The 21,620-nt window shown below is 41.3% G+C and overlaps 2 protein-coding genes across 6 annotated transcripts in view; one reads left to right on the top strand and one right to left on the bottom strand.

The window, feature by feature from the left end:
• Window positions 1-349: 349 nt before the first annotated feature.
• The window catches only part of LOC110520521 (SPRY domain-containing protein 7), a 41,055-nt gene continuing 19,784 nt past the window's right edge, over window positions 350-21,620 (bottom strand). For 2 of the 5 annotated variants that reach the window (XM_090230299.1, XM_090230300.1), the window contains exons 2-6: window positions 16,390-16,989; window positions 8,319-8,435; window positions 4,112-4,278; window positions 2,836-2,938; window positions 350-1,604 (exon numbers count right to left, since the gene is read on the bottom strand). In XM_090230299.1, the coding sequence (XP_090086425.1) occupies window positions 1,507-1,604; window positions 2,836-2,938; window positions 4,112-4,278; window positions 8,319-8,435; window positions 16,390-16,396 (492 nt within the window). In that variant the 5' untranslated portion in view covers window positions 16,397-16,989 and the 3' untranslated portion in view covers window positions 350-1,506. Of the gene's footprint in view, window positions 1,605-2,835; window positions 2,939-4,111; window positions 4,279-5,624; window positions 5,742-8,318; window positions 8,436-8,584; window positions 9,465-16,389; window positions 16,990-21,620 lie in introns of those variants that run through there. The other 3 variants (XM_090230298.1, XM_090230297.1, XM_021597904.3) reach the window with 3 other exon arrangements.
• Window positions 9,588-12,199, top strand: trim13 (tripartite motif containing 13). Its single transcript, XM_021597900.3, has 2 exons — window positions 9,588-9,684; window positions 10,421-12,199. Exons 1-2 carry the CDS (start codon window positions 9,595-9,597, stop codon window positions 11,585-11,587), a joined length of 1,257 nt encoding a protein of 418 aa, XP_021453575.2. The 5' UTR covers window positions 9,588-9,594; the 3' UTR covers window positions 11,588-12,199.

The raw sequence follows: 21,620 nt of genomic DNA, 5'->3' as shown, positions 1-21,620 counted from the left end.
ATGACAAGTGAACCTGGGGAGCTTTGCGTTCACATTGCCCTAAAAAAAAGGAACCGGACTGCAGAATTCAAGCAAACCAAACTCAGACCACATCTCAAGATGGTCTCAGTTCAGTTCGCTTCGGTGGCTCTTTTGAGCAGTCTGAGTTCCTTTGGAGTGTTCACACTGTACAAAGAAATAAGCGAACCGCACTGAGTTCACAAAAATTGTCTGAAAGTGACCAAGTGTGAAAGCACCGTTAGGTGTTGTGTCAAAAGCTTAGCCACAATTTAAGCCGAAAGTTTTTAACCTTTTCTAAAACAAACACCCACATACCATTAAACCAATGAGTTCCAAAATAGTTCAATGCTTCTAGAGACAAGTTTCTTTATTGTATTAGACAATAAGTATTCAGGTGTGGGTTAATATTCAACATACATCTCATTAGTGCAAACTAAAACAAGCATTTAACATTTGAGACAGTTTTCACACTTCAAAAGGAGATATGTGTTCATCTGACGGTTGAAATATAGTAGGGTAGGACAACGTCACATCCACAAATACAGCGTTGGGGAGTAACAGCAAAATTGTTATAAGATCACAGATAATTTAGAAAAACTAGATTACTTCTTGGATTACTTTCACATTTTCTAACACCTCTTAAAAGGAATGTAATCCAAAAGTAATCAGAATACGTTACGGAGTTTGGGCAATCCAAAAGTTGCGCCTCTGATTAGAATTTGACAGGTAACTAGTAAAGGATTACATTCAGAAAGTAACCTACCCAACCCCAATCTGGAATAACCATCAGAGCCGTGACAAATTACTTTAAATGAGAGATCATGATCAAAATATGAAAAATCTAAATACGAATAACTAAATCAATGTCAATTATTAGGGAAACAAAACATCGAACATTAGTGTCAGCTATAAACAAATACAATTTGTATATTTATTTTGGGGTGTGTATGCCCCCACATATCAATATGGCATTAAGAGTTCATTGAGATTCCATAATCAAACCATACATAGGTAGCAGTAAAGAACACTCAACATGGCTTCTGGTCCAGACCAATGGACATGTGTAGTGATTGCACAACAATACTGTCAGACTCAACACATAAACATTGTTTAAACTCTTTTCAGAAAGAAGCAGCAACCATAACAAATTGTTGCAATGCAGGATGATTACAACTGAAGCAAAGCAATATTGACTAACTTGACTGTCTTTCAACTGCAAATGCGCACACACACACACACACACCACTTTGGCTACTCAATGCCCTTCACCGCTGACTTGGGATCAATTTTCTTACTGCTCCAGTGTTGGCATCAACCAAGAGCTAAACCAACTGGACCCAGAACAGCTTTAAAGCAGAGTAACCAGAACACATACAGAGGGACACTCAAACCAGCTGGAACGAGGGTGGGGGTCACAGATCTCTGCGGAGCAACAAGGAGCGCTGAGGGTTGTGTGTGTGTGTGTGTGTGTGTGTGTAAAGGCCTGGAGGTATAAGGAGGTGCTGGTCAGAAAATCTGCTGCTCGAACAGAATCTTCTCAAAGCCTTGCGGCGCCGTATGGTAGAAGTCACTGAACTGGCAGTCTAAGATGGCGCTGTCATCCACTGGGACAGAAGAGAAAGATCAAATAAACAAGTCAGTGTTCATGAGGATACTTTAGCAGGTATAACTCACTGACTGGATCTCAATTTAGCACTTCAGCGTTAGGAACCACATGGGAAACCCTGTGTGCCAGCAACAACAAATATACAGTAGTATTAAATGACCTTAACATCATATGCTACCAAAAGGAAGGATGTCAGTTTCAGCTTTGTACTTACTGCCCTCTTGTGGCAGAAAAATAGAACCATAAATATTTTGGGGGCAGATTTACTAGGCATTTGAGACTGTTTTTTTCCACTGGGAATTAACAAAATGGAGAGCAAGGGTTAACATATATTATGTTAATATAAGTTAAGAGAAATAATAAAATATGAATAAAACTTTGATATTGGTAGTTTTCCCTCCTGAGAAAGTAAGAATCAAATCAACATGTCACATGCGCTGAATACAACTAGTGTAGACTTGACCGTGAAATGCTGACTTACAAGCCCTTAACCAACAGTGCAGTTCAAGAAGAGTAAAAATATATATTTACCAAGTAGACTAAAGTAAAAAGTAATAATAAAAAGTAACACAATAAGAATAACGAGGCTATATACAGGGGGCACTGGTACTGAGTCAGTGTGTGGAGGTACAGGCTAGTTGAGGTAATGTGTACATGTAGGTAGGGGTGAAGTGACCATGCATAGATAATAAACAGCGAGTAGCAGCAGTGTACAAAAGAGAAGGGGGGGGGGGGGGTCATTGTAAATTGTCCAGTGGCGATTTTATTAATTGTTCAGCAGTCTTATGGCTTGGCGGTAGAAGCTGTTGAGGAGCCTTTTGGTCCTAGACTTGGCACTTCAGTACCACTTGCTGTGCGGTAGCAGAGAAATAAATCTATAACTTGGGTGACTGAAGTTTTTGGGGCTTTCCTATGACACTGTCTATCATATAGGTCCTGGATGGCAGGAAGCTTGGCCCCAGTGATGTACTGGGCCGTCTGCACTACCCTCTGTAGCGCCTTATGGTCAGATGCCGAGCAGTTGCCATACCAGGCGGTGATCCAACCGGTCAGGACGCTCTCGATGGTGCAGCTGTAGAACCGTTTAAGGATCTGGCGACCCATGCCAAATCTTTTCAGTCTCCTGAGGGGGGAAAGGTTTTGTCGTGCCCTCTTCACGACTGTCTTGGTATGTTTGGACCATGAAGGTCCCTGTGCATGCAGCTGTGTACACACACACACATACTCACCATAAACCACTGGGAACACGGTGCCTCTGATCCCTGAAGCTGGACAGTGCATATTCTTCCCATTCAGATAGAGATTCAGCTCCACATGGTCGTATGTGATGCCCTGAGACGAAAAAACAACTGATTAGATTCCCTGTACACCTTCTGGCTGAATTTCCCCTTAGCCTGTCCAGAGAGGAAGAGGTAAATCAAAAGGTTTCACTCTTGCCAAAATAAGCCCAATGTTTCTATGGGTTTATTTTGGACCTAAGCTTGTCGCCTGCCTTTGGGACAACGACTCCCACTGGGCAGTGACATGAGCATCTCTTCATTATGTACAGGTCCAAGAGGCATCTAAACAGCTTCTATCCCCAAGCAATAAGACTCCTGAACACCTAATCAAATGGCTACCCAGACTATTTACACTGTCCCCCCTCTCCCCCTCTTTTACACCACTGCTACTCTGTTATCATCTATGCATAATCACTTTAATAACTCTACCTACATGTACATATTACCTCAACTAACCGGTGCCCCCACACATTGACTCTGTACATAGTCTCCCTATTGTTATTTTACTGCTGATCTTTAACTACTTGTAACTTTTATTTGTTATTCTTAGCCGTATTTTTTTTAACTGCATTGTTGGGGCTCGTAAGGAAGCATTCACTGTTGTATTCGACACATGTGACTAATACAATTCTATTTGATCTCTGGCCCGGCCCAATCTACCTCTATAGAGGTGGGACTTCCTCCAAAACACCTTAAGTAGCCTCACCTGTCCATAATCAGTGTGACAACCTAATGGACTGGAACAGAGATACTAATTCATATATAATTGAGATGGTCTCCTCTCTGACCAAACAATGGGAGTTGTTGTCCCAAAGGCAGGCCAATTCATTATTGACCTGCTTATCACCGTTTCCTACGTGGACAGGTTGACAGGAGTGGACCCACCCACTTCGCCTCTTCCGCTCTGACTGCAAGCATGACTGTGTAGTGTTTGGAGAACGTGTTTATTGTGTAGTTTAAAGCTAAAGACTAATGTTTTTTTATTTGTATAACCTGGATGCGTTACTGAGTAAGTAAGTTTGTCGCATTCCTTTTTTTACCCATGTAGTTGGTGTTGGACTGCCTTTTATCAGAAGATAATAATATTGCTGTGTTTCAATTATGCCATGTGCTTTCCTTGCTTTGTTTGAGATGTTATAGAGCATGTTCATTAATGCTTTAATAAAGACCTTGAGTATACGTATACAACAGGCTTAGTTGCACTACACCAGACCAGTCCACTCACCACAATGTCCCCCTCCTGTGGAAGGCTATTGGCAGGGAGGCGGTTCTTCTCCTCGTTGTTGTGATACATCGAGCCATCATGCCTCAGGACAAGGCTGTTGATGTCCTGCCCCATGGGGACCTGGTTCAGGTTCACCTTCTGAGTTGCCACACCTATCCCCCATATACCTGCACACAGATGTCAGAACCATTAAAAACAAGCTTGCCAACACAAACCGTACAGTGCTGGTCTTCAAACCATTTTATTTGAAGTTCAGGGGTGGAACTATATTGGTATATGGTCATTTCGACTACGAGGAGAGCATTCCTTCTAGTCAATGTTTTGGCTCGCTTGGACTGGCTTTTTTTGCTTTCCAGTATCGCTTCCAGCAACTATGGTTGGTGTGTAACCAGGCTGGTTCAGGACAGTAAGTATGTAGAAGTCCACACGTACCCCCAGTGGAGGGTGTGTACTGTAAATCCTATAACCACTGGAGTGGACCGAGGGGAATCTCCTCTGCCTGTAGCCCTGATTCCGCCAGATGGCGCTATAATCCTTACGTCGTTTGTCATCGACGTCCTGCATTGAACTGCAGAGCTGGTAATAAATACACTCGTGTCCCCTGCGACCTGTTCGTACATAAAACATCATCCATTCAGGCTGCAAATGCGTCATTTTCCTCACTAACCTGATTTAATGGCCCGCCAACCTAAAAATTGTTAATATGCATACTGTCTTAACAAAACACAATATTCCAATTCAGCCAATCAGGTTGAAGCAGTCTGTTTACCACAGGATGAATGCAATGCGCAGCAAGTAGCATTAGCCACTCTAGCATTGTGGTGAACAAATGTGTTTTGTTAAAACGGTATGCATATTCTCCCAGCTTTTTTTAGCCGGCGGGACATTCAATTAAGGAAACTACTTCTCCAGCCTGAATGGAGGATGTTTTATGTACGAACCGGTCGCCGGGGGACAAGTGTATTACCAGCCGTGCAGTTTAATAAAATATTATCTATTATTTTAACAAGATGGTCGAGTGACACTAACAATATAAATCCCTGTCCTCAAAGATGGAAGGCAGGCGAGCGGAGGCAACACCAGGTGGGACCATTATAGCCAATGAGAGGACAGATAAGTGTGAACAGGCACAACGTTGCCGAAATGCCACGTGCGTCCACTTATCAGTACATTCATAACAACCTAACCATTACATAACGTATATTTGATCAAATAAGCCTCAGGTGGCAAATTAGAAATTACATTTGTTGACCAAGATCGATACTCCGTGACCTCCATACAGACAGTTTTTGGGCAGAGTAAACCCTTTCGCGTCGCCTCTTCCAGTCTGGTTTAATGCGAATGACAAACGACGTAAGGATAATAGAGCCATCTAGCGGAAGCAGGGTTTTGACTAGGTGGTATAGAGCTATGACAGAGAGTGATTTAGGTTCAGGTTAAGATAATTAGGTTAGTTTGAAATAGGGTTAGCTAAAATCTGAGAGCGACTTCCGGGAATGCTTGCGAAACACACCTGTATGAAAGACTATGGAGAATAAATATGAGTTCATCATAGGAGAGCTGTAGCGCCGCCCACCGGTGATGTGAAGTAGATGCACGCTGGGTGATCTCTGAGAAAGAAGTATCTGTACTGAAAAAAAATATTAAAAAACGCAACATCCAACAAATTTACTGAGTTACAGTTCAAATAAGGGAATCAGTCAATTTAAATAAATTAAGTAGGCACTAATCTATGAATTTCACACAACAGAAGACAGTATTTTACCAAATAGGGCTAAGTCCATATTATGGCAAGAACAGCTCAAATAAGCTAAGAGAAACGACAGTCCTTCATTACTTTAAGACGTGAAAGGTCCGTCAATATGGAACAATTCAAGAACTTTGAAAGTTTCTTCAAGTCCAGTCGCAAAAACCATCAAGCGCTATGATGAAACTGGCTCTCAAGAAGACCGCCACAGGAAAGGACTCAGAGTTACCACTGCTGCAGAGGATAAGTTCATTAGATGTACCAGCCTCAGAAATTGCAGCCCAATAAATGCTTCAGAGTTCAAGTAACAGACTACTCATCATCAACTGTTCAGAGGAGACTGCGTGAATCAGGCCTTCATGGTCGAATTGCTGCAAAGAAACCACTACTGGCCTTTCTAGGGAGTTAAGCCACCGTGCTTCTACACCTGCATTGCTTGCTGTTTGGGGTTTTAGGCTGGGTTTCTGTACAGCACTTTGTGACATCAGCTGATGTAGGAAGGGCGTTATAAATACATTTGATTGATACTAAAGGTCACCAATAATAAGAAGAGACATGCTTGGGCCAAGTAACACGAGTAATGGACATTTGACAGGTGGTAATCTTTCCTTTGGTTTGAGTCCAAATTTGAGATTTTGGTTCCAACTGCCGTGTCTTTGTGAGACGCAGAGCAGGTGAATGGATGATCTCTGCATTTGTGGTTCCCACCGTGAAGCATTGAGGAGGAGGCGTGATGGTGTGGGGGTGCTGGTGATACTGCCAGTGATTTATTTAGAATTCAAGGCACACTTAACCAGCATGGCTACCACAGCCTTCTGTAGCGATACGCCATCCCATCTGGTTTGCGCTTAGTGGGACTATCATTTGTTTTTCAACAGGACAATGACCCAACACACCTCCAGGCTGAGTAAGGGCTATTTGACCAACAAGGAGTGATAGAGTGCTGCATCAGATGACCTGGCCTCCACAATCAAATTTAGATGGTTTGGGATGAGTTAAGACCGCAGAGTGAAGGAAAAGCAGCCAACAAGTGCTCATTATATGTGGGAACTCCTTCAAGGCTGTTGCTAAAGCATTCCACGTGAAGCTGTTTGAGAGAATGCCAAGCATGTGCAAAGCTGTCATCAAGGCAAAGGGTGGCTACTTTGAAGAATATAAAACATATTTAGATTTGTTTAATGCTTTTTTGGTTACTGCATGATTCCATCTGTGTTATTTCATAGTTTTGATGTCTTCAGTATTATTCTACAATGTAGAAAATAGTAAAATACAGAAAAACCCTTGAGTAGGTGTGTCAAAACTTCTGACTGGTTCAGTGCGTGCATATATATATGCAGTTGTGTGAGGATCATGGTGCTGTGTGGCTGCACCCATCTGATCTTTCATTAGTGAAGTCACAGCCGTGTTGTCCTGTGCAGCACATAACCTATTGTAGCCGTATTCTTTACAGATCATGTATTTGGAGGTTGTATTAAACTTATACCAACCGGCCATTTACTATTGTATTTCATTTCCTTTTTTTCAGAACCACACACACTCTTGGTTAAAACAATTTAAACCATACCTTGTGCTTTAACACATACTCTGTGCTGTGCCATTCCTGCTTTATGTGAATCAAGGTTATTAAACCACCTCAGCTGGAATCCTACCTGTCTGTCATATCTGCCCTTACAAGCACCTGGGAGAGAACACATTGTGCTCAGAAAACACTAAGAACATACAGTCCAACAGGTCCTCCTCCACTTCAAGGCCAAACAGGCCAGGGTTTGGAAAGTCAATAAGAAATAAAAAAAATATTCCTTAGTTGTTCATTTTCTCAATCTAAAAGGCACAACCTAGATTCAAGAAAATGTATTTTGTAGTTGAACATGCCATTACTCAAACCTCGTGAAAAACTGACACGTTTTCATTTGTCAAAAACAACTTACATCGAAGGAGTGCCTTTGATTTGAAGGCATGCACATGCGCAGTTCAGCGCAAGATGACCGTTAGACCCGATGACCAAAGTCGCCATGACATGATGGATCCATTATAGCCATGACCATCGTCATATTGTAGCTGTAGACCTGTCTTATCCTAACCTGTTACGAAAAGTCACTAAGGACACAAGTTGGATTCAGACGTCCATTTTATAACGAGGGACACATTTCACTTTACATCTGGTAAGTATAGTTTCTAGAGATTATACATATTTTGTTGACAGTTGTTGACAGTCCGTTTTTTTTGGTGATGCCGGCTATATTGTAAAGTTAAGGTCATTTCCCGTTACCAGCCGCCAGAGTGAATCACAACTCGGGGAATTGTTATTATATTATACAAACTCCCGATGTTACGTCCCAAAGCTACCCTGCCTGATGCGCGCACACAAAAAAATATTCCCCATAGTTCCTTATCCATTTGATCTCCCACACAAAGACAGGCAGGTGGACAGTAACGTTACATGGACTGTTCAATCATTACCTGTGGACTGGATCTTGAACTCAAAGTAACTCTTGTTTTGGTGCAGGGGAGCGTTGGCGAGGCAACCCCCGGTGCCACATATCCTCCGGCCACTCTTCACGATGACCACATCCGTGCCTGTACAATAAGTAAATAAAATACAAATATTGATTTTTGACGGCGTTGTCAAAAACAGCCAGCTGAACAGTAGCTAGGTTAACCCCATTGGCATTCTCTCGAAGATTTACAGCTTAAAACAACGAACCGTCAGAAATATTTCCTCTCACCCATATGATGCGTATCTAACTGGACGTTAGGCATTTCTTTGAGGGGAATATGCCCCGTTCCCCCATCTCCGCAGCATCCCAGACAACACGTAAACAGTGCAGCCATTCTTGGGCTAAAATATTATCCGGAAATGGTCACGCCGAAGAAGTCAACAAGAGCTGAAGAAGCTCACGAGAAAACTACCATCATAATGAACCAGCGGCACCTGGTGGCAGTCATACCACAGTGTCATGAGCCATATATGCGCTCCTTTCCAATGCGCCCAATCACATTGCTTATAAAGCAGCGGCTACTGATGGCATGGAAACAAGGGAAGAAAATCAAGGTCAAAATATTTTTTTACACGTGACTTAGTAGCTATTGGTTATCAATGTGTCAAGCTTGGGACACATGGCATGATCAAATGTGTGTAGAGTGGGAATTCCATCTGGGATCAAATAACGCGGCAAATGTCTGTAATGAGCACCAATATTGTTGCTGGGTAGGCCTACATGTCGTCAGTTAAAAAAGGAGCCAGTTCAGTAGCCTATCACCAAGTCTTTTGAGAACACTTCCAATAGGCTACTTTGTATCCATGCACTGGGTATCAGTGGGGATGAAAATTACAATGCAAATTGACATGCACTATTGCCTGACGTTCAAACTTCACACATAAGAATCGATTAACGTTACTTCAAGTTCATAATGACGTATACAAATGGTGCGATGGAGGCAGTGATCAAAAGCCGGGTGACTAAGAACCTAGTAGTTGACAATCTTTCACGATGTAAAAATGTTTTGCATAGCAACAGCCCGCCTCCACTCTCCAATTTGCAGGGATCCTCTATATTTTTCCTACTGAAAAATAAAACGCATCTTGTTCTTTAAAAGAAAAAAATATGTACTTAAAAAAACGCTGCCATTAATATCACTGAGATGTTTTTTTACTTTCTGCGCGCCACTGTATCAGGCGCGTACTATAGTGCGCGCTATTTGGAGCTGGAAGGTTCGCTAGTGTAGTGCTGTGGTCATGAAATGGTTAATTTTTTCTCCCGGAAAGGGCGAAGTCTGCACAGCAACAAGCGCCATGATTGCGTTGCACTGTGCGTCTCAGCAGCTGGTAAGTGTTTTTTTTTGTCCAGTTGCATGTTGCTATACGCTTGCAAAAGCTGTCATAACCATCCTCAATACCGTGCCAATTGGACATACTCGTGTGTGATCTAATTTATAGACTGAAACTTGTTTATACTGAGTGGTAATCGTTGGTGGAAGTTTGTGTTTATGCAGCATAGCTTATATTGCTAAGGATACGTTTCAGCAGGCTATTAACATTAAAGCAGAAGTCAAATCTAAAGTGAGTGGGAACTTAGTCGTTACCATCTCATCTATATATAGACCAGTTGGATGAAACGGCTGTGTCGTGATTGCGTGATATCCCGTCTCAAAAAAAAACCCATCTAGTGTGAACAGTAAACTAGGTCGTTGAACATAGGAAAAAAAAATAGGGACCGTTGCGATAGGTTTTTCACTGTAGCCAAATAGTCTATGCATCTAGGCATGATGTTCCACTGCGCTTTCTATTTTCATATTTTACTCGGGTACATCGACACCTCATTTTCCTTTTTGAGGGTGGCTGAATTGTAACACCAGTCGCTGGAGTGGATAGTCTGTGCGTTTTATCCAAAGTGTTGTCATGCGTAATTCTAGTGATGTGCATTTCCACCATCACTACCTGTGAATTATTGCGCTGTTGGGTGATGTAGCTAAACAAACGGGTATGTTTAACTGACGGATAGTGTATTGATCTATTATTTTCGATTTGTTCGCCACTCAATCCTGGTTGTATTTTATTTCAGAACACCATGGAGCTTCTAGAGGAGGACCTGACTTGCCCAATTTGCTGCTGTCTCTTTGAGGACCCCCGAGTTTTGCCGTGCTCACACAGCTTCTGCAAGAAGTGCTTGGAGGGGATTCTGGAGGGGAACAACCGAGGACCTGTTTGGAGACCCCCGTTCAAATGCCCCAGTTGCCGCAAGGAGACTCCTCAAAACGGCATAAACAGCCTCCAGATCAACTACTCGTTACGTGGAATCGTTGAGAAATACAACAAAATCAGAGTGTTGCCCAGGATGGCCCTGTGCAAACACCACAGTGGTCAACCGCTTAATATATTCTGTGCCACAGACTTGAAACTTATTTGTGGATTTTGTGCAACAACTGACGACCATAAAGGACATACATTCTGTGCCCTGGAAGACGCGTACGAGCAGGAGAAATCCGCATTTGAGGAGCTGTCCCAGGGAGTGGAGAGTTGGCACAGCACGGATATTCTATCCTGCGTGGAGACACTGGAAGCCAGTAAGAAAAAGGCGCTCCAGTTAGTTTCCAGGGACGCAGAGAAAGTAACCGAATATTTTGTCAAACTGATCAACGCCCTGGACCACAAAAAGAACGAGATCCTCTCTGATTTTGAGACGCTGAAGTTGGTGGTGATGCAAGCCTACGACCCAGAGATCAATAAATTGAGCGATGCGTTGGAGGAGCAGAAGCGCGCTCTCAGCATCGCCGAGTCCTTCAGGAATGTGACCGACCCCCTTTGCTTTCTCGAGCAGATGCAGGAGTTCAGGGAGAAGTTGCGCGTTGTCCGGGAAACTCCGCTGCCCTCCCGGACAGACATGGACGTCGGTCCCTTGGTCAGGAATTTTGACGTCAAAAATTGGGACTCGATGAAGCTCAAAGATGTGGACAAGCTCTCCGTTCCGCACGAGAGTGGCGTGTATAGCTCAACGACCCCGCATTCCGGCGGCAGCGCGCTGGGGAGAGTGGTCGTGTTTTTTGTGTGCCTTTTATGCGCCCTGGTCCTGCTGCAGCCGGACAGCCTGACCGCGGTGTCAGCCCAAATCTCCTCGCTCGGCAATGTCTATCTGCCAGTGCTGGCTGGATGGCTGGAACTGGCTCACGGTGCGTGGCAGTGCTGGGGAGAGGTAGTGGATGCCTGCGTTGCCTGGTGGGTGCGTTTCTGAACTGTATCCCGAACCTCATTAAGACACCTGCCGATTTTCTTGACCGCCTTGTAAACACAACTAGCGAATTTCTTAGCCGTTGTAAATTTCTTTAGATTTCCCGAGTGTTATTTTTGCTACATGGATCTGAAGCAAGCAATGTCCATGCTATAAGTAGATTTATAGCAAACACTAGAAAGCTATTCAAGTATTTAGAAGCACATATGTATCATGCTTTGTGAATTTATATATATATATATATATATATATCTAAATGTAGAACAACCATACAACACTAAGTTAAATCAAAACACTATTGCAGTACATTAAATGTTGTCATTTGAGAACGCTATTCTGGTGAGTGTTAAGCATCAGCTCTGACCAGGAGCACCATCCATCCTTCTCCAAGCCATATGATCGATCACACAGGTCAGTCTGTCACCTCAGGATATTTCTTTTACTATACATTCCACAGGCTAGATTGTAGGATAGGAATAATATTTACATCGAGTTTAAGTGCTGTCGTTTATTTTTGCCTTACTTTAATTGACCATCTGTTGAGTTGTCATAATGCCTCATACCCTGTCACCAGACTCATTTTTTTGCCTAATAAAACATACATTTGGTATTTTCCTTCATCTTTATTTTTGAGTGACTGAGGGGATTTCACAAATTGTGGAGGCACTTTTTTTCGCACGTGTAGGCTACTTTACCGGTCAAGGTCATAAGTGAAGCTTCAATTGGTGCGCCTGCACACTGCTCATGTGACATGAAATACCATGCACCCGCACAGGCGTTCAAATGCTCGTTTGATGTTTGTCTTCCCTGTGGATCGGTCATCACCGCGCGATTTAACCTCCACCGGGGCCAAGGTTGAATGTTGCATAACTAGGCCTATAGAAAAAAACGGCTTCGCCTGTCTAAATAAAACATATAGTAACTTCATTTGCACTATTCAAAAACATGATGTATTGGCCTTTAGGCCTAGGTTACCTTATGACCAGAATGACGATTGTTTTTTGGCCGTATGCATTGGGCCTATACATTTTTTTTTTTTGTGCAAAATTAAAAGGCAATGAGCCAAATCTAATTCTTAGGCAATGAGCCAAATCTAATTCTTAAATTCAATTTAGAACAACTAATTAAACATGTATGGGATTAAATTGATTTAATCAACTGTCCCAGTGAATATCAATGTGTGCGCAACATTGAATGCCACGGATTGTCATATGGCCATAGTTTGCCGAATGGCCCGTTATGTAGTCTATGCATGTTGCAAGTAGATGATGGAAGAGCAATTCTTACTTTAACAGGCTATACTCAATAGATCCATTCCATATGCAACATTGTCTAGAAGCAACAATATAGGCCTACATTGGGCCATACGTTTTAATGAAAATTGGGCAGTGCACCCATTGCACATGTGCTGTTTTAATTTTTCTGAAGGAACGAAATCCTGATGGAAATCCCAGGATCAGACCACAACAAAAACCTGATGTAAGCACCGACCAGAATTCAGTACCAACGTCACGGCATGTATAGGCCTAGGCTATATATAGCCCTACTGTTACCAGGCAAATAACGGATGAAAACGTAAAGTTGGTCTTTCTCTTTACTATAATAACTAAATAATATATATCTAATAGGCTATTTCAAATAAATACATATACTGATATTATGACATTTGGCAATCGATGCATTTATCTAAATACACCCAAAATATTGGGTGATGGCATGATGACGACTTGGTGCCAGCATGCATAACGATCTTATATAATGATTATCGTAGGCCTACCGTATTTTTCTACCACTTCCTATTAACGCTTAAAAATCCAACTAAATTCAACATATTGAATAATATTCAGTGGGAATAGCATAAAGGGCTACCCTAATGGTCTATGGCGCGCAATAAACAGAACTGTGGCTCCGAAAGGCCTCTGCAATTAAATAACCCACTGAAGTCATATTTAGACCCCAAAACGTTATCGACCAAATAAATTATATTACAGTACTATTATGATAAACATCAGGCGTTTAAGAATATATTACAATAGCTATAGCCTACAATTCCTCTCCATAAATCTGACTAGTGAATTGTATAATTTCTAAAGTAAAATGATGTGTCTCATATGAAGGAACATGTGAATGCATGGCCAGAATAAAACATTAACAAATTATTGGTAGCCTATAGCCGACCAGATGAAATCAAATGAGCAACGAGAATATGAGCAATACAGAATGCCTGGCAAACACACATTCCCAAAAATACTAAATGTTATATTTCAAAAGGCATTGTAAGACGTAGCCTAAATAGGCCTTTAACTAAACATTATTAAGTAATTGCACAACATAAAGCATGGCAAAGTCATTTGGCAGATTATTAAAATACATTTGACTATGTGAATAGGAATTAATAAAACGAAATGGGTGCTCTTCAAAATAGTTTGTAGAGAAAATACCCAAAATAGCCTAAATAAAAAGTATAATATTCTTTCGATAATAACCTTCAGTGACAAAGGTTGGGAAGTAAAATATAAATGCATAGGACTATTTTCGAGCAGGTAAAGCAGTCTATACCCACGGCCTGTTTACAATAAAGTCCCCTGAGAAATTTAGGCTATCGCCTCTGGTGAATAAGTTTGCAAAAATAATTTAACGATCGTCTTATTTCAGCATTTAATTGATTTTGTTTTCTTCATATGTAGCATTTAAAATATAGCATAACTCGTGGGCTGCGTGTGCATACTTTCGAGATGGTAGAGCGCAATGTGTGACGTGCTTAAGGCCTATTTGCCAGTGACAAAATGGAACACCTTGCTTTATTTTCTTATAGCAAAAGAAAGTTACAATTAGCCTAAAAATAAGATATGCAAGCATAACCCATGCACTGCTAAAACCATGACTTTCGGTTTCTGTCCATGGCAGTTTGATAAGCCCTTTTCCCTTCAAAATGGCATTGCATCGCTCAGCGTCATTTGCTTGTCACAAAATGTGTGGTTCCAAATCAAGCCAGAGATCAGAAAATGTATTTACTGAAGTTTCACAATAGTAAAATACACACTAGAATATAGGGATAGTGTTGTTTGGTTAAGACATTGACTGAAAATCTCCCTCTGATTTTAGACTACGGATGGTAGTTGGGCTCATCTTGATAACAGGCGACTGGGTTTAAGACATGAATGATACATTCCTCTATAAAATCTGATTATTAAAAGCCTTTGTCTATGTTAGCTGCCACAACCAATATGTAGACTATCCGCTTTTAAACATATTTGGGACATTTCAAATAGGCTAGGCCAAGTTCCCTGATAGGTGAAATGTCTGCATGGAATTGGATGCTTGATCAGCCTATCTAAATAACAATTGACAGAAAAGTATAGACCAAGTGTTATAGCCTCTCTGCAGATTACATTTGGTGAGTGTGATGGCCTTGCAGGAACTCGTATGGGCTCAAAAATATTACGGACCTTTTTTAGACCTGTATCAAAGTTATGCTAATGATGGGCCTATATGCGACGGCTACGCTGCGGTAGTCTTCCTGTTTGCCCATGAGCCCCACCCAGATTTTTCAGGTTGTCCCAATTGGAAATAGGCCGACCGGTGACTTTACCGCTGTAGAAAGGTGTGAAACTCGCCGTATAACAAGCTCGCAGGTAACATTCACGAGTGTTTGGCAAAGTGACGATAGATGCTAGAAATATTAGGCTAATTGTACACAAGATTATAAATCTTCAGCCTATAGCTTGCTAAAATGTATAGGAATATGGCCAAATTGGATTCAGTTATCTAGCCATTTGGCTACGGTCATTTACTCCGGCTGAAAAGACAACCACCCCCAAAAGCCTCAATGAGGGTTAAATTACTATACATATTAAATCAGATCTTGACATTATCAGTGTGTGGAATATAAAAAATAAAATCCAGAAAAGCCAATTTACCCTCTGAATAGGCCCACATATGCTAACCATTCAAATTTAACTGATGCAAATTAGACAACAGTGTGGCTTGCTTTAGGCCTATACAGGTGATAGGTTCCAATCACACAGGCCTATCCTTGCATAAAATACTCTGATGATTTGTGAACTTAAGTCAGCAGTGTAAGGGTATATATAGGTCTAATATGGAACATTTTCGCAAGAGCTGGTGCAAGTTATACACCTTATAGAGATCAAATATATGGTAGATTGAGAAACTTATTTGTATCATTTCAATAGTTGGGTTTTCTCTGAAGATAATTATTGGCATAACCCCATGAGTTTGTTTGGCGTGAAAGGACAAACAGCATCCGACTGGGCAAAAACTGGTTGAATCAACATTGTTTCCACATTTCAACCCACGTCCCTCACCCAAAAACAAATTGGAATAGCAAAAAGATTCAAGTTGAGAGCATTTATTTTTTTTGCACCAACTTTTAAAACCTAAATCCAATGACATGGTTAATTTAGTTGATTTCACATTAGTTGACAATTCATCCAAATGTAAATGAAAATTAGACATTGGACTGACATCTGCGCCCAGAGGGATGGTAGCCCAGTTGTGTGGTAACTTACAAGGACTGAAGCATAATCAAAAGGTTCACCCTTTCAAAACGTTTATTAGAAAATGCAGCACATGTGAGTTTACATTAAAAAAAGTAAAGCATTATGGGGCCAACTAAATCATGCAAACAAGTCATTTAAATGTGCAAAGATAGTTCAAATGGATATAAAAATGCATGAACATGTTCCAAAGCAATGAACTATAAAATACAACAGTCCTAGTTGTAAAATTAATTAGAATGGAAATAAAATGGACAAAAGCAACTTAAAACCTCATGTCTGTACCTGTCATAAAGATGACACACTGCGTCCCTCTCGGTGTCTCCCCTCCTCCTCCTGCGCATCGTTCTCCCGTGCTGCGCGTGAGGGATGCATGCAGACAGACTCGCGGCGAGCGGTCAGCTTTGCTTCAGCAGCACGAGCAATACTGGAGGCTTCAGCAGTAGTTTTAACTCCAATATTTACGTGCTGCTACAGCAAGGCAGCCAGTGACGAGGCAGGTGGATCCCATACACACACACTCTTCTGGATGGTTCCACAGATGCCCGTCTGTCCAGGCGTTACTGCTGCAGCACAGTATGGCCTGCATCTCTGTGTAACCCACAAACCATTCTGTGCTGCTACAGCACAACCAGCTCCATCTCATTCACACATCCTCGCAGACTCCAGCTCCCTCTCCTGCATACTCATCCTGACTCGCTCTCTCCCCTCCTTGCTCTCTCACACACATCCCCTTTCTCTCACACACACATCCCCTTTCTCTCTCACATCCCCTTTCTCTCACACACACACACACACACACACACACCTCCCCTTTCTTTCACTCACACACGCATCCAGGTCGTCTCTCAGTGGCTGAAGGGAACTCCAAGACTCTCCAACCATCTGAAAACACAGGGAGGATGGGGTCAAGTCAGGTAATTAGCTAAATAAAGTAAAAACACTTCTCTTCTATAACTGTCGTGTGTGTGTGATTGATCTATATAGATTTATTTATTATGGCAGATTGAGTCCGGATCAGCTAAATTGAAGGGGAGATGCGGTTTCAATCACTTCTTATAAGGGAAACAGGGCCAGTTTTACTAAGCCAAATTATGGTGCAACGTCTACAAACCTGGCCCCAAGACTTGGGTTAGAGTGAAAAGCATTCATCTTCATAGTCTTTTTTGTTCCCAAAATGAACTGACCAATATGAAACCTCAGACATGTTAGGATCTTAAATTACTCAATAAAACATATCTGATAATTGCAATACATTTAGAAAAGAATGCTAATTTTGAAAGGGCTCAGTTCAAAAATGAATGATCTCGGAATCCAATATTACTCACTCCATCCCCTAAAGTCAAAGAGGTACTACTATGAGACAACAACCATAGCAAGACAAAGGAACATAAATATCAAATCTCAATGTCAATGTTACTTGACACTTATTGAAAATGAATAGCCCCCAACGCTGCTAAGTAACATTTAGTCTACTGAAAAGAAAACCGTGGTTGACGGACGTTGAAGGATGTTTTATTCACTGTCATCTGGTCAAAAGGGAAGCTATTGAAAGGCAGGTCAGCAACATATACAAACAGGGTTTAAAGTGACAAGCGTTATGGTGTGGTATTAACTTGCATCACAATTATGGTTACCCTAGTTTCCAAATATCACTTGCTTCTGCTGATTTCATCAAGTCCAATAACCACTCCAATACCACTAATGCACAATTCAACAGCTGCCCAACATCACCAACAGATTTTTTTTTTAAAAAAAGGTACGTCAAAGACCATTAATTAGTTGATGATCCACTTTCCTCTGGCATGACAGAGATAGCATTTTCAAAAATGCTTGGTGTAACTTATTAGAAAGGACGCATGTACATTTGTTTAAATAAAAAGCCACAAATGTGTAAAACAGAGGCACCCAAAAGGACATGGAATACCACCACCTGGAACGACAACTGGATGTTGTCAGAGATTAAAATAAACCTTTTGAGAAATGCATCAGACACAGAGAATGGGTGTTTTCTATTCCCTACAGGTGTTTATACTGATTAACAAACAATGACGTCATCTGCCATCTTGGACACGACTGTGGGTGTATATAAGGAAATAACCCAGAGTTAACACCGTGCTGTTGGGAGATGGGCCTCTGTATTACAGGGTAGGAGCAGAGAAGTGTACACACACACACACACACACACACCACACACACACACACTTTACCTAAAATCACACAACATTCAAAACATAGTAACACATTTAGCCTAGTATTTTCAAACAAGATTAGATTCACTCAAGTTATACCAACCAATGAGAAGAAAGTCATTTCAGCAAAAAAATATTGCAAAGTACACCTGCTAATGCATGTCTGAATTTGAGATAATTGAACCCTTGGTCCCTTTACACTCTCCCTCTTACGCACAAAAATATATTTCCAGTATTTCATAACTTATCCATTTCAGATCTTATAGTTTTCACGTTGGTACAGGACTCCATGTTAAGGACGATATACAAAAGCTACATGAGCATTGCTAATGCCTGCTAAATTGTCTATAGAACAGAGGCTCCCCGTGAACTTAACCAGGACGGAGACACACACACACACACACCATCTCTCCCAATATTAATTTGGACAAGGTGGGCCAAGACATGCTAGAACACTAATGACTGATGGATTTCTGTTTGTTGTGACAAACTTTGTCATTTTTCAGAAGGGCGATACAGGTACAAAAACAATCAAATGCATGCAAAAAGATGACCAGCCCATTTAGATGGATTTCTACTTGGATTCATAGACAGTAAGATGAAACCCAGTTTCCTTCATACTGAATACAGCAACAGATGCAATGTCACCACTCAATCTCTCAGAGAATGAGTCAAATCGCCATCGAAAACTAAATGTGCAGCACAGCAAACCACAAATGACTCCTAGATATGAGGTCACTTAAATTTGTCCCCTTTTCAAAAGGAGGTTTTAGGATTGGGACTCAGCTGCAACAAGCCTATATTTCACGAAGCTGAAAATATGAAAAATAACATTAAAAAAATGAAATTCCATAGATTTTCTACATTTAAAAGGTCTGAGGTACAGAGGATGTATTCTGGTCAATATATAAACACACACACACACACACACACAACAGAACTGTTCATTATTGCCTGAATAATATTAATGCTTCAGACTCAGTCATGCACATTGTAATAAAGAAAATGTGTCACCATAACCTACGTTTTCCATACCAACAACTAGTGTAGAGACCTGTTGATTACATTTCAAGTCAGACATGTGAATGATGTAAAATAGGTATTATTCAAATTCAATAAAATTGCACTCCCAGTTAAATTGAAAAATAAATCTGACCTGAATTTATCTAAAAGAAAACTCTCCCCACACACACACTCCAGTGCCACTCCTTCAGGCATTCCCCCTCTGACTCTCTCCCTCTCTTTTACCTATATGACAATCATAAATTAACTCCCATGAACCAGAGGAGTGGATGAGGTCCGACAGTCGCTGGTGGGTCAAGAGGAGTCGACTGCAGTCAGTTCTGACCAGGTGTCACTACAACCCAATATCCACACACCCAATTAATCACTACAACCCAATATCCACACACCCAATTAATCACTACAACCCAATATACACACACACCATTATGGCTTTAACCTTTCCCTGCCGTCTCCCTATGAAGGGAGCATGTCTGGACATGTTGCCTCTACTCCTCAGACCTTGAACCCATTCCTACAGCACTCACACCCTCAAGAGTCAACTGACCCTGGGGGCAAAGGTCAAGTGACCCCTTTCCACTGGGGGCCTCCAATTCAACACAAAATATTGTTCTGCTGTGTGTGTGTGTGTGTGTGTGAGATATAACTATTAGTGTGATGTAGGCTAAATGGTAAATGTCATGACTTAGACAAAAACATTTTATGAACAAATATGTTGATTGATTGTGATTCTATGGGAGGCTGATTGTTATTCACTTGATACAACTTTACCCTCAACCAAAGTCTGAATTTAACTTTGCCTTTAACATTTTTAGCTAGGTTATGAGAATGTTATGCACAATGCGGAGTATAAATACAGCCATGAAATTTCATAGTTTAGGCAAAATAAATTATGTAAAATGACTACATAAATTACGGAAGCCTGACATTGCATTCTGGGAAAGGACTAAGTATGAACGGCAGACGTTATCATACAACTAAAAAAAAATCTGCTTAACTAATAATAGGGCAATTTCACTAGGGCTTTATTTTCAAACATCTCTCCGAACACAAGTACCCAGATGAGACCTGGTGTAACTAGACTGAAGTACCCAGATGAGACCTGGTGTAACTAGACTGAAGTACCCAGATGAGACCTGGTGTAACTAGACTGAAGTACCCAGATGAGACCTGGTGTAACTAGACTGAAGTACCCAGATGAGACCTGGTGTAACTAGACTGAAGTTGAAAGAAAGTACATCTGGATACTTGTGTACGGAGAGATGTTCTTGTCCATTATCCAATATTGTTTGACTTTGCAAACTTTAATCACTTTTCAAAAAATATTATATAGGCCTATGTCAAAATACTCAATGTGGTCATGGTGAGTGTAGAATTTACTTATGAGTCGTGTCAAAGGATGAGGAGTTTGCATTAGTGGTTCATCTAACAGCTTTACCAGAGCAGCACGCATGTCATTAGTGGTTCATCTAACAGCTTTACCAGAGCAGCACGCATGTCATTAGTGGTTCATCTAACAGCTTTACCAGAGCAGCACGCATGTCATTAGTGGTTCATCTAGCAGCTTTACCAGAGCAGCACGCATGTCATTAGTGGTTCATCTAGCAGCTTTACCAGAGCAGCACGCATGTCATGTGACACTGTAATTTTCCTGAAATCCTTACCAAGACTTCTTGAACAGAGAAATTATACAGTTTATAAATCACTATTAAAATAAACCAGCTTCAAAAATCAAGTCATGTTTAAGCAAAATCGCAATTGTCAGCATTCATCTAGAATGGGTATGAACTTTTGAGGCTTGAGCCACACTTGGTTTCAAATCCATCTATTTTAGAGTTAATTTCTCCCTAAAAGACTGGAGTGGTGAGTAACAAGGCATAGGTAACTGTTTTGGACAGGGGTGTGTAGAGGCAGGGGTGGTGGTGGAGGTTCAGTTTATTGTAATTTACACCAGGCCTGTTATCTAAAAATAGTACCCCTTCTCTGCCGTAGAAACACCAGTCATGCAGTTGTGGGCGTTAATCCTGCAACAACGAAAGCAGCCCCATTCCCACTTGTCCAACACACAACATGTCCAGTAGTTCCCCAGGCAGGCAGAGACGGCAGGGCAGAGCGACTGACTGGGGTTCCCTCTGCACAACACTAGGACAATACAAGTATCGCGATACTCGTTAGCATCGTGGCAAGGAGACAAAAACAAAGAGTATTTAACATTAGCAAAGCAGCCCAAATGTTGGAAACAAACATGTGATCCAGAGTCGCGTTTATTTTCCATGCTATACCACACAATATTTTACAGAA

Source organism: Oncorhynchus mykiss, chromosome 3 (genome assembly GCF_057628025.1).
Source record: "Oncorhynchus mykiss isolate SJ-2025 chromosome 3, ASM5762802v1, whole genome shotgun sequence".
NCBI classification, from domain to species: Eukaryota; Metazoa; Chordata; class Actinopteri; order Salmoniformes; family Salmonidae; genus Oncorhynchus; species Oncorhynchus mykiss.
This window is presented reverse-complemented; position numbering and strand designations above follow the sequence as displayed.